A 13,344-nucleotide genomic window follows, 5' to 3' on the forward strand; every position below is an offset into this window, starting at 1 on the left:
TTGAAGAATATCTTTATTATTCGTCAAGGCAGAGTTTTTTCTTTTTTTTTTGGTCTTGTTAGGTTCTGGAACCAGACACGGTGACCCAGGAATAGCGCAGTTGAAGCCTTTATGGTCCTTTGCTCTTTACCCTCCGATGACATTGCGTACTTAAGTGGGCACATTCAGATATGCAACTGACACCGCACTTCGTGATGAATATACCACCCCTTATTTACAAAGCCCTAAATGTACCAAACAGCTTTATATACCCTATTCTGATAACTTCTGGTGTCTGAAACTAAAAGTCATGGACAGGTCTGTGTGTTCCTCACATCCATAAGGATTGTTCTAACATTCCAAGCACATTACATGGTTGCTCTGCCTACTGCACATGTATTATGTCCCATGGGACTAAATTAGGATATGTTGGATTTTCCCCTCAAACTACTCTATTGTTTTTAAGAAAAGTCAAATTTTTTACTTTGTAAAATAAATATTCTCAGGTTCTCCCCCATTATTGCCAAAAATATGAGCCGCACACAGTTCTGGGATGGACGCAGAGAGGGTTTCCAGGCACTTCTCTTTGCAACCTTTATATTTTTCTTTTTTTTTTTTTTTCCTTTTTCCTTCCCCTGCCCCCCCCCCCCCTTTTTTTTTTTTTTAGAAGACGACAACTCGTTGGACTCTATAAATAAAGTGGAGATAGTCCTGTGGAAGGGGAGAGCGGCCTGCATCCCTTGCTGGCAGGTGGCTGCAGTTCCTCCCACCTCGTCCGTCCCCTATTTGCACACAAATTGGTCCACGATCTCTGTGCACAACTTGCATTTCACGTAGCAGCACCAGTGGAACTTGCAGTGGCAGCGCTCTCGCTGCACTGTCTTGAACTGGTCGTACCCCCGGCCACAGCACATGAGTTCGCAGCCGTCCATGCCCTCCGAGGTCTTATTGCAAAGGCGGCCCTGGGTGCCCAGGGACCCGGTGCTCTCATTGCGCACACAGTAGTCAGGGCTGGGATCGATGTAGACCAGGTCGTGGATGGTGGGTGCATTGAAGCGGCTGTTCACTTGCACCAGCTTGCCCCGGCTGTTGAGTTTCATGGCAGCAGCGCTATCATATTTCTCCTTCAGGGCATCGCCTACCTTGCGGAAATCGGCAAGCTGCAGCCAACAGGTCTTCAGGCTACAGGATCCAGAGACACCATGGCACTTACAGGCCACGTCAGCCAGGTTGTACACAGTCTGGAGAAGCCAGGGAGAGAAAGCAAAAAGGATGATGAAAGATTAGCGTGGCTGTGAAAGCATTTTTTCCCCTCAGTTCCTGCCCTCTGTTGCATTCCCACTTGCCCCTCCACAATACTGGCCTTAGCATCCTCTTCCCTCCTGCAATATGCTGGTAAGGAAGAGCGAGCGAGCAGACACACGCGCACCCCCAGCACCCCCGTTAGCCAGGAGGAGAAGGAGAGCGCTCTCACCAGCCTCTCCCCACTGCAGAGACAGCCGCAACAGCACACACACAGCCCAGACAGCAGCATCAGTCAGGCTGCATTCAAATTTTAGGAATTCACTCTCACGCCAGCAAAGGATTTTGCTGTTTCATTGAGAAATGTAAAACATCCCTTTATTTTCTATCTGAGTTACTCTCTCTATTGATCTCTGCTTGAGGCTGCAATTAGGGAAAGAGTTAAGATTCCTCTTGCTTCTGGCTCCGCTGCAGCTGATTGTCTACTCTTGGCTCGGCACCCTCCTCCTATCCCAAATATTGCTCTGCGAGAAAGACTTCATCCAAGAAGAAACCCCCAAACACCTATGGGTGGGAGACAGAGCTACATAGCAATATCCTCTTTACAAAGCTTTGGCAGGGAAATATCAGTCATTTGCCCTGTACAAATAGAAATAAGAGTCAGTGTTGACACTGCCCCAAAAATCCTGGGGTCTGACACATTAGATGATACTGTAGACAACTTCCACCCAGCAGTTACAGAGAATCTTAACACTGCCAAATGGCACTGCAGAGATGAGGCTGAGGAAGGAAAAAACTGCTCGAGTCTCCGTAAGCAACTGTGAAAGTGTAATTTTTCTTCTTGCTAATAGTAAATTGGCCTGTCCATTGCTTTCAGACACCCTCCTCTCACATTTAAATACTATTAATTTTCAATTATCTTTCATCCTCCTTCACCTTAGAACACAAGTGTAAAGTCTCCAGCCGACAATTTCTGGCACTTCAAGCTCTAGGAAAATAATGATTTTGGCTCTTCATATTCAGACTATTAAAAAAAGAAAAGTTTACACCCATTCATTTAAGGCATTTTCAAGATTAAAGAAACCATAAAGACATGTTTAACCACAGAAGACCATGTTTTCTAATAATATGGAGGAGCTTTTCACATCCTCTTAAAGCAGAGGAAAAAAAAAAGAGTCAGAACAATCCTGCGGCACGATTCCAGCCTGGGAAGCCCAGCATGTCCCTCCTCCCTCCAACACACACCGTCCTGGTTGGAAATACAAACTAATAAAATTCTGTTCTACAGAAAAGCCACGTGAGCTTGGCACTTTTAACGAAACAATATGGAGGGAAACACAACACACTTCAGTCCCAATCCTCCCCCATGGGGAAGGCAATCGGGCTGTCAGACAACCAGAAGCAACACAAATTCGTATACTCCCCACCCCACCCTGCTATTTTCTTGTTTTGTGCATCGAAACGGAGACAAGCCTTGGTGGCCGGTCACAGCCCAGTGCTGCCCTGTGCCCCACCAAGGCACTTCTTTCCCCAAAATGAGGGACGCGGACAGGGGCAGGACGTGCTGTTGCACAGCCACTTACTCTTCTCCCGGCCTCGTTGTTGTGCAGGTTCATCATGATGCGGGCGCTCTCGTAGGAGCCTCTCTGGTAAACTCTCTCGCGCTCCCGGGCGTCAACGAACTCCTTGGCGAAGCGGTATCCGTATTCAATGTTATCCCCGCAGCCACCCCAAAGCCAGTCCCGGGGTAAGTCCTTGGGCCGCGCTGCTCGGCTGCAGCCGCAGGAGGAGAGCTCGCCCTCCCGGCAGGCACGGCTCATGGCGTTGACCACCCCGGCTGCGCTCACCGCGTAGGTGAACGCCGTCTCCCGGCTGCCTGCGCGGAAAGATAAGCGGTGTTAGGGGAGAGCCCACGTGCACCGCTCCCTGCCCAGCAACGAGCTGGGAGGGCAAAGGCTTTCCAGGAGCCACCAAAATTCATTCGCCTACTAAAAGGTAGGGCAACCCTGCACCATGCTCCTCAAAATGTCTTCACTCCAAAAAAACCAAGCAAAACCAATCCAATTAGAGCACACAAGGTGTTTGTGAAGAACAGGAGTCGCTTCTCATTCATGCTGGTGAAAGCCTGGACAAGGGAGCGGGGAGGAGGTGAATCGGGGCCGGAGCACAATGCCGGTGGGGCTGAAGTAACTGTGCCTGCGTGTGAGGGGCGGAAAGGGAAACAGACTCCCTGTCTTTCAGAAAAAAAGAGATGTTAAATACAACTTTTAAAAGTCTGGTTCTTAAATTACTACTTCTTAAACATGATTTATGCACTTCACCCGCTTGTTCCAATTTATTTAAGGTTATACTGTTTTACAAAGCCTCCTGGTATCAAAAGAAATGCGCGGCAGAATAACACACAACTTTTCACCCTACGCGTAAGCCAGGCACTTCTGTAGGAGGCTATTTAAAACCAACGACAACCTGTGCTGTTTAGTATCCACCACTCCAGCTCATGTGAATATGGCAAGTGAATCCATGGACAATCATCTTTACAAATTACAGGGAAGAAAAAACCCTTGGCACAAGGCGGCCTTGAAGGTTTTCTCCTGCATCTGGTGCCCTTAAATGGAAATTGAAAACCTCAAGTTTCAAACTTTCAGAAGAAAAAGTTACAATACCCACAACGCAAGATATGGCCACGTACCATCCTCTTGACGGTATCTAATTCCACCTTTATTTAGAGCCTGACTTCCCCTATCGTTTTTCCAAGGATGCCACAAGTTCTGACTACAACTAGAAAAGCTTTCAAGCAAACAAACAAACAAGAAAAAAACCCCCACAAAACTTGCACCAGAGAGCCCAGCTGAAGTTTGCTTTTCATCTTAAGAGACAGCATCCCACTGGGTCTTTTCCAAGAAAGATTCCCAGAATGACTGAGAACAGACCAAATATATGGGGTTTTTATTTTCGATTTATATCAGTTAAGTTTTATTCCTAATCTTTAGTCCAATCAATAGATCAAGCTAGTTTTTAATCTTGATTTTACAAGGTTTTTCTTAGGGAACAGCATGGGCCTTTCGAAAATTAGGGCTTTAAGAGGCTGCGTTTTGGACATCTCGTATGTATTTAGCAGCAACATTTTGAGGCAGAAACTCTTTGTACAAGACCTGCCATAACAGGTCAAATCTAATAGGAGCTTTCGAGCAATCTGGAACATAAATAATTTGCAGTCTGGTCCATATTTAACATCAAGATGACACCGTGCTCAGAGCAGCTTTGTTAATATAACAGCTGTCATCCACTGGATTAATTTTAGTAATAGATGCTAGTTTTAAATGGGAAAAATCAGAAGTCTTACGTTGGGAAAGATCAGATTTAAGGAAGACGAGAAGCACTTTGTTCCCTTACTTACAATGGTCTATTCTCAGAGACACCTGCTCGTGGAAGTACTTACATGAATTATGGGTATAAAGGGTTACAGGAGTAGCCTTTTCAGTTAAAAAAGATTTGGCTTTATGCGGTGACTTACGCCTTGCATTTACTGCAAACTATAGCAGGGGGAACCTCATAGAGATTTTAATGTTCCCATTTGTTCTGTAACACACATATTTGGATTAATTCCTTACGCAAAATTTCCACTAGATTTAGAGGAAAGAAACGTGGTCTGCTTCGGACCACAGGACTCGCCTCTTCCGTTCCATTTTATTCTTTTTCATGTTTAGTTAGCTCATGCTTTCACATGGTTAACTACACCATTTATTGCAGGATTTAAACTCATAAAGCTGACTTTTTTTGACTAGTTTTCATTATTATCCTGGATCATATTTTAAAGAACTTACTTACAGTGAGAAGGAGAAGGAAAGGCTGGGGTACAGAAAGGAGAGTTGCCCCCCAAGTTCCCTCCTTGAACATTTAGGCAAATTATAAAATAGCATCAGCTGCTGAAGTAGATTTCAAGCCCCCGCAGGTTGCAAGCCAACACTGTCTCAAGTCATCAACCCCAGGAACACATTAAGAGTGATGGTTCCACATGGATGAGTTACTCTGAATTTTTTTTTTTTTAAAGTCTTTAGGCACAACTGTGCTTTCCTTCACTGTCAAACGTATCTGTCTTTTCCCACAGTCCAGCATTTCTCTCTATTGTAGCCATGGCAAGGAAACACACATTCCAAACACGTTCGAGTCCCCTCTCGCCCATATATATAAAACATAGAAATGGAACTGTTCAATATACATACACTGTAGGAAGCCACCCACAGAGCAAGGAGCTGAGCTTTACGCTTGATATGAATAAGTCTGCAAGAACAGAACAATTTTTTTTTACCTGAACATAAGATACAAAATGTTCTTTGTCTTGTGTTTTAAAAGCATTCAACATCAGGCAGCAGGCATGAATAGACTGGACCCCAGCTACACCAAGCTGTTGGGGGAAGATCCAGTTATTTTATTTTATGTTAGCACTTAGCTGTTTGCAAAGCCCAAGCACAGCCAGCCCGGGTCCGGCCACAAAGCCAGGAGATGGCGCAAGGCAGTGAAGGCAGCAAGGACCATGGCCTGACCCGGGAACCAGCAGCAAAGGAGAGCAGCAGAGAACAAAAGCCCTAAAATTTTGCAGTTCAATAAGCCACAGAGCAAGTTTCCAAACCAAATGCTAGGTTTATTTGTACAGCTTTAGCTAACTTTGCAGGATAAATCCTGGAAGAAAGACTGTCCATTTATACACTGGGGTAATTACTGTGCTGTCAGTCAGTGCTTTGCCTAGGCGCTCTCCTGTGCACAGCCAGCGACACCGCAGTCATTAGCTCAGATGACAAAATCCTCCCAAACTATGCGCATTCAGATCCTGGCTACCATCTTCGCATGTCGCTGAGAGTAAGGAGTATCTGACAGGCCCTGACAATCCAGGGTATGGCGGGCTGAAGTAAAATTGAATCGGGCTCTAAATGTACCTATTTTTCCTTCCACTCAGAGGAACAGCAACTGGTCGTTACCGAAGGTCAGCATGAAATAATACAACTGTTACCCACAACACCTTTCTTGTTCTCAGTGAATACACTCTTTAGGCTCTTTAACTCTTGAATATGCCTATTAACCTTGCTTCCATCTGCAATTAGAATAAGTGGCTTAATTACATGATGAATTGCTATGTAGACATCAGCTAATACAGTCATATTCAGGAGAAGGGTGCGGCAAAGTTATTTAACTTGAAAGAAACCACCTTTAAATAGATCTCTCATACTTGGGGAGGGCAGAAACATCTATTCCGGAGACAGACACCACAAATCACAGGCCCAATCCTGTACATTTCTTCACACCAGTAGTCCTCTTGAGCTCATTTTCACTTGCTTGGGTAATAAATAAGGGCTGAAGGATGAAGGCCCAAATTTTAAACAGATTATTTTTCTGACGTTTGTTAGATTATTAGAACAGAAAGGTGTACAGAAAAAGTTTTCGTTCATGTTTCATGTGCTTTTAGACTTTTGCTCAGGTATGGCAAAAAACTAAACTCGATGTGCTTGCAAAAAGCCTAGGGAAGGTTGTTTATCTAAAATCAGCTGTTCCAATTAGGTACTTTTATGCAGTAGATTTTTTTCTATTTGTCTGACAATCTCCAAATAAAAACATCTTTTAACAAAAATTGAGACCAAATATGAATTGATGTATTCCTCCAACCTTAATTGGAGTTAGCCCATTTACAGATAAACCTAGCTTCAGTCTGATTTTAAAACTTTATTTTTTAAAGCAGGACAGAAAAACACTGACATAAAAGCTTTACTTTACATCTCCAACTAAAAAGCACTGCTGAGTTCGTCAGTAGACTGATCGCTACAAAAAAGATCACAACTCTCACCCAGAAAAATGGGCATTTTCAGTTGCTTACATAGAATCAGCAATCTGACTTGGGAAAGTCAGAGGAAGGTTTCACCATGGACCCAGTTCAGCAACGCCGGTTAAAATTTTGCCAAGGACTTTAAAATACGATGAGATCCTTAAACGTCAGGAAGGACAGGCAGCACGTGAGCACTAGAGAAGCACATTTCAAAGAGGACCTGATAGGAAAAGGGCTGGGTGCCCACCAAATTGTGATAAGATGTTAAACAGGAATCTGTCTCTCTTACCAGCGACGTGATTACATTAAATGCGAGTTCCAAGGACAATCACACATATTGCTCTGACAGAACTGATTTCATAAAAATTACCCTGCTACATTATTTTTAACATAAATCTAACTTTCTCAAAAAGAGAAAAAAGTTACCATATCTGGAAATAAGCAAGAAAGAATTGCCTATAAACACTAATAGACAGAGCAGCGATTTTCAGTTAACCTCCAGACCAAGAGCAATTTATTATGCAGCCACTAACTTTGGAACTAGATATGGACATCTTTAACTTTACAAGACACTGATGATTTTAATTCTCTTAGGTTGCCTTCATTTTTTCTCAGGTTTTCTAAAAGAAAATTTCAGGGCTGCATTTTCCTTTCTCCTCTATTCCCATATGCAAATATATATTCCTACTTTTCCAAGACACATGGCTGGACAGTGGTGGGAAATCACCTCCAGCTAAAAATAATTCAACTCCTTCGCCAACTTTTAAAAACACTTGATTGTATACAGTACTCAGTAAGAACCTGGCAAGAGTTTGAAGTGCAGAACAGTATGTGCCATACATATCCTTAGACAAGAGTTTAATCATAAAGATGTTGCTTCCTACCTATCTGCATGACTCTGCCAAAAACAGAGTTGTTGTCCACAGTGCTGCAATTCCATCTTCTATGTCTGAACTGATACTGGCATTCCTTAATGCCCGTCTTTGCACCCTCTCCAATGAACTGCATATGGTCCTGATACAATTGGCAGAGTTTCTTCTGTCCTTGGGAAAGCCCTGCTAGCTGGCTACATAGTGGCTGGGCTCCTATTATATATACCTCTGACATCTGAACAGGGTTCATGGGGTTCATAGGGTTCATCCCTAAAGACCTGCATAAAGAAAGATTTGGATTAATAAAGAGAAGGCTCAAAAAAAACCAAACCCAACTCTATAAATCCCAAACAGAACTGTATCTTATACACGAGTATACAACTCCTGGTTTTGCTAACAAGTGAGAAAAAACCCATTTAAATATGAAACTTTTGTTTTAAAGACAGCACAGAAGTTATTAGTTCCCATCCATGTGGTTATCACCATACACTAGGGACTGAAGAAAGACGCAGACTTGGAAGACTTGCATCTAGGCAGTCCTTTACCAACTTAAATGGACGTAGTAAAAATAACAAGCTCCAAACAACTGCAAGGCCAGAAAAATAAATAAAGCAAAACCCAAAAAAGCCCCCCAAACCCCAATTTATTTTAACACACATTTTAGATTTAAGTCTGGATTTTTCAATCTGTTCTACCATAAACAAATAGGGAAACCTTTAACAAGCCAGAAGTTAGAAACTTGCTACAGACTACTTCTAGCTTCTTCTGAACGACACACAAAAACACAGAGCCAAGTATATTCACTGTAAACAAAATCAACTTTGTTTTTTTAATTCTTAAAGTGCTCTTCACATGATACATTTCAATTAAAAAGTGGCCATTAATCCAAAATGGGTCACTTGAAACAGCAGAGAAACACCTATTTCAAGAACTCCCAACATCGTACACTATACAGAAACAGATAATTTGCCAAAGCAGAAATTTAAATGCTCTTCTTTGTAAAAAAATATATTTATAAACATTTAAGTTACAGAAAAGTTCAAGCAGAAACTTTAATAAAAGTTTTTACTTGTAAATCAGCCCTCTCATATATGCAAAATTTCTAATCTAAGGGAGTTGAAATGACTCTTTTAAAGGAGAGGCAATTCTAGTAATTTAAGGGTGATCAAATCCATAGAGAATCTACTTTACAGCATTCTAAAAACTGAATTTTTCAACACGAGATGTTGCACATTTACACTTATTTGAGAGACCCGTTCATTTTACTACACAACGTATTAAACTAAAACATTCCTCCCCTGCTGTCTCGTTCATGCGGTACTCCCTCAGAAACAAAGTACATAAGAAGTAAATAGACATTTAATCAAGCAAATCTTGACACCCCCTTTTAAAATCAAGTCGATACAAGATGCTTACCACCACGAGCTGGCTTCTATTACAACCTGGGTAAAAGAGGAGAAAACGGCCAGAGCCACTATGAGGTACTGAGAAGCCATTGTACTGCCAACTGTCCCCAAAGCACCTCCTTGGATTAATACTGCAGTGGATTTCTAGAGGGGGGAGAAAAAGGATCAGATTGTTTATTGCTTCTCAGACCATTTTCGAGCATTCAAGTTTAAACAACGGAAGTATCCGGGCCCCTTTTAACTTGACTCTGACTCGCCTGCCCTTCTCCCCACCGAGGCTTTGGTGCCAGACGCAGGCACGCCGCGGCTCCCGCTCCACCAGGCAAAACCCACCCACGCACCCCCACCCCCCCGCGGACACCGCCTTCCCGGGGCGGCCGCAGCACCGACCCGCGCCCGCCTGTCCCTCTGCCCCGGCCCCGCCGCTCCCCGCACCCCGCCCGCGGCGGGACGGGACGGGACGGGACGGGGACCGCTGCTCCGGGCACGGGGGACCCCATCCCCGCACGCCGCCCGGCCATCCCCGCTGCCCCGGGGCTACAGGCGACCCGCGGGCCCCGGGCCGGGCATTATTACCCCATCGCTCCCCGCTCCGGAGCCAGCATCGTGGACACGAAACGCTCCCGGCTGGCTAAAGGCGGCTTCAGGTTTGCAAAGCGAGCCCGAGCGGGAAGGGGTGGGAGGCCGGTGCCACGAGGGGGTCGGTGCCGCGGGGGGGCCGGCGGCTCCCGCTCGGGGACGACGCGGCCGGTCCTCCGCCCTTCCCCGCCGGCCGGCGAAGGCGCTCCCCGCTGCCCCCTAAACCATCTCGCCGCAGCCTCCGTGCTGCGCCGCCGCCCGCTCTCGGCGATCGCCGAGGCAGCCCCGAGCTCCGCGCTGGCGCCGCGGTGACAGCCCCGACGGCAGCCCCCGGGCCCCGCCGGGGTCGGTACCGGCCCGGGGAGGTACCAGCAGCACAAGGAGCGGCTCCGCGTCCCGACCCGGCCCTTGCAACAACCAGGCTGCCGTCTTGGAAGTCAAACGCTGCCCGCGACAGGTCCCTCGATCACCGTCTGCGCCCTCACACGGGACTCTTTAACTTGCTAACCAGTGCCATTCACGGTTTTTTATTTCCCCTCCCCTCGGAAGGAAGAAAAAAAAAAAAAAGACATTTCGACACTTGGGGGCTCCCTATTCATTCTCAAAAAGCCCTTAATGCTGAATTGAAGGTGCTCTTAATTCTAGTTTATTTCTGTTTGCGAAGGGTCGGGAGGAGAGGACCGATCGCAGCGCCGCGGCGGGAAGTCGGGCTGACACGAAACCTGCCCGGACACACGCGGGGAAGCTGCAGTCAGCGTGGGGGCCCCGCACGCGTGTGCGTGCGGAGCACCGCGCCGCTCATCGCCACCGCGCCGGGGCTGCGGCCCCGGGGGAGAAGCCTCCCCTCGCCCCTGGCCGCCTCCTGCGGGTTAAATACCTCCTGCCCGGGGGGAGCCCCCCAGTTCCTCACTGCTGGGGGGGGGTGAATTGGGGGCCGGTCTCCCGCAGCAGAAAGAGCCCGTCCGGTTTAGATGGGATCAATCCCGGGAAAGATGCGAAAGCCCAGGGCACGCCAAGCAAGGGACGAGGCGAAGCAAGGTGTGCGAGGAGCTCGCTGCGATACCCAAAAGCCAACGTCTTGGGTTTTTTCTTTCATCTGTCAGTTCTTAAAATAATAACAACAATAATAATAAAGAAGTGTCATGGAACTGCCCGAGCCCCGAGGAGGTTGGAGACGCCGGTCCCCAAGCGGGACCCCAACAGATGTGCAGCTGCCCGGCCCAGCAGCCAGCACGGTGCACGCCGAGCTGCCCCGGCGGGGCGGGCGGCCGGGGCCCGCAGGGCGCGGAGGGAGCCGGTGGCCGGCGCACCGCGGGGAGGGGGGCGGTGCCCCCGCTGCAAGGCCCAGACGGTGGGGCCAAAGCCCCTCTGCCCCGTTCAAAGGGCCCGGGTGCCCCCCTGGGCCTGGCCGTAGCCAGCGCTGCATCGGACCGGAGCCCCGGAGCCCCCGAGCCCCGGCCCGGCGGCCCCCGGGGAGCTGTGCCGCCCCGCTCCCAACAGGGGGCGGCCTGGGCCGCCGCAGCGCCGGGCGGCGACGGGGACGGGCGGCCGCTGCCCCTCCGACGGCACCTCCCGCTCCTCATCATCGCTGTTCTCGCCCTCCTCGTCCTCCCGACACGGCGCTGCGTGGCGAGGCGGGAGGAGGCACCTGCGCCCGGGGGCGCGGGCGGGGGCCCGGCCCCTCCAGCCCGTCCCTTCTGCAGGCAGCAGCTGACAAGCTGCCATCAAAAACGAAACAAAAAAAGGCCAACAGAAAAAGAAAGACTCGCCGGCAGCATGGGCTATCAGGAGTGTGAGGCACCATTTTCAACTTTTTAGGGCCGCGGAGATTGGTTTTTGGTATTTAATGCACCCCATGCGGAGCCCGCGCTCTTTGCCGAGATGAAAAGGGAGGCTTTTACAGATCCTGCAGCCGCGGGATCGCCTCTGATCCTGTTTTACACGGGGTGTCTGGAAAGCCTGCGAAGGCATCTGGTTTTCTGGGAGCGCTACCTGCGGGAAGGCGGCATCCAGAGCCCCGGCTCCGGGGGGCTGTAAACCGCGGCGGCCTCCGCGGGAGGCGCAGCGGCTCCGCGGGGAACCCCCCGGCCGCCCCCTGCTCCCCGCTGCGGCTTTACATCCATTTCGGACGGGCGAGACCAGGTTTCACGTTTGCGAAGAAAGGCGCTCGCTGGGTCCCCAGCCCAGCTCTCTCCTACCGGAGAGGCGGAGGGGGGTGTTTTCCAGGGGGGTTTAAGGCGCACCTCCGTCCTTCCCTCCGCGCCAGCTCCGGCCGGGGAAAAGCCTCGCTTCTCGGCCCAGCTGAACTCTCCGTGACCCTCCGAGCGCAACCGATTTAGCATACAATTGACAATTAAAAACAAACAAACAACAAAAAGCCAACAGCCTATCCAACATGGAGTCCTCGCAGCGCCAAGGGGACCCCGAGGAGCCGCGCTCCTCCGCTCTGACCCAGGCGGGACCCTCTGCAGATGCAGAGTGATAATCTCCAGAAACTTAGAATAAAATTAAAAAGGAGGGGGGGGGGGGGGCTGACTCCGGGTCCTCCGCTGGCCCCCAGCCAGCTCTCCTTAAAGGTACAGGCCACCATTAGCGCCGACGTTGAGCTCCTCCATAGCGATCCTCCTCGGGAAAGTTTGGGAAGTTTGGAAAGATGTCTTTAAACTCGTGTTAGGAGCCGCTGCCAGAAAGATGCACCGGGACGCGGCGGGCAGAGCGAGCCCAGCAAGCGTCCCTGCGGCGGGCAGGCTCTTCTCGGGGGGGAAATTTAAAAAGAGAAGGAAAAAAGAAAATAAAGCAGCTTCTTCCGAGCGGGGAGCAGCGCTCTCCGCGGTGGGTGAGAGCGGAGAGGTAGGAGCGCACGGCGGCAGCCCGGGGAGGAGAGGGCCGTCCCGCGGCCGGGACCCGCGCCCGCGCAGCGCCGCGCCCCGCGAAGGTGTTGCCCACCCTGCGCGCCCGCGGCGGCAGCCCCCTGCGGCGCGGAGGCACCCGCGCCCCGCGCGGACTCACCTCCATTGCCGCAGGATCACCGAGCGAGAGCAGCCAAGTAATCCAAGCAGCGCAGGAGGGGAAAGGGCGAGGCGAAAGTAAAATCCTGGATCGCGGGAGCCGGGCGGTATCCTCCCGAGCAGCGGACGGCGGCGGCTGCCGGGGGAGCGCGGGGGCCCGCGGAGCTGGCGGGGGCGAGCGGTCGCTCTGTCCGGCGCAGGCTGAGCGTGTCCGACTGCGGAGCGGGGCACCAGTGCAGCCTTCTTTCCAAGGTCCATCAGCAATCGCAGTAATTAGGGCTTTCCACCACCAGAAGAAGAAGGAGGCAAAAAAAAAAAAAAAGGCAAGCCAAAAAAAAAAAAGCCAACCCAACACACGCACACAGCGCCCGTGGGCGTGATTGTGCGGAAGCAAATAAAAATCTTCACAAGCGGCAGCGAAAGCGCCGCGGGCGACGATCCGT

General features: G+C 49.6%; 1 protein-coding gene across 2 annotated transcripts; it reads right to left on the reverse strand.

Moving 5' to 3' along the window:
- Nucleotides 1-646: 646 nt before the first annotated feature.
- WNT5A (Wnt family member 5A) lies at nucleotides 647-13,344 on the reverse strand. 2 transcript variants are annotated; one of them, XM_076346279.1, is made up of 5 exons: nucleotides 12,903-13,344; nucleotides 9,325-9,458; nucleotides 7,921-8,186; nucleotides 2,805-3,097; nucleotides 647-1,220 (listed from the first exon to the last, which is right to left on the reverse strand). In XM_076346279.1, the coding sequence occupies exons 1-5, from the start codon at nucleotides 12,906-12,908 to the stop codon at nucleotides 762-764; spliced, it is 1,158 nt and encodes a 385-aa protein (XP_076202394.1). In that variant the 5' UTR covers nucleotides 12,909-13,344; the 3' UTR covers nucleotides 647-761. The 2 variants fall into 2 exon arrangements, with proteins under 2 accessions (XP_076202394.1, XP_076202395.1); XM_076346280.1 differs by lacking the exon at nucleotides 12,903-13,344 and adding an exon at nucleotides 9,891-9,945.

The sequence above is a fragment of the Aptenodytes patagonicus genome, chromosome 8, assembly GCF_965638725.1.
Source record: "Aptenodytes patagonicus chromosome 8, bAptPat1.pri.cur, whole genome shotgun sequence".
Lineage (NCBI taxonomy): Eukaryota > Metazoa > Chordata > Aves > Sphenisciformes > Spheniscidae > Aptenodytes > Aptenodytes patagonicus.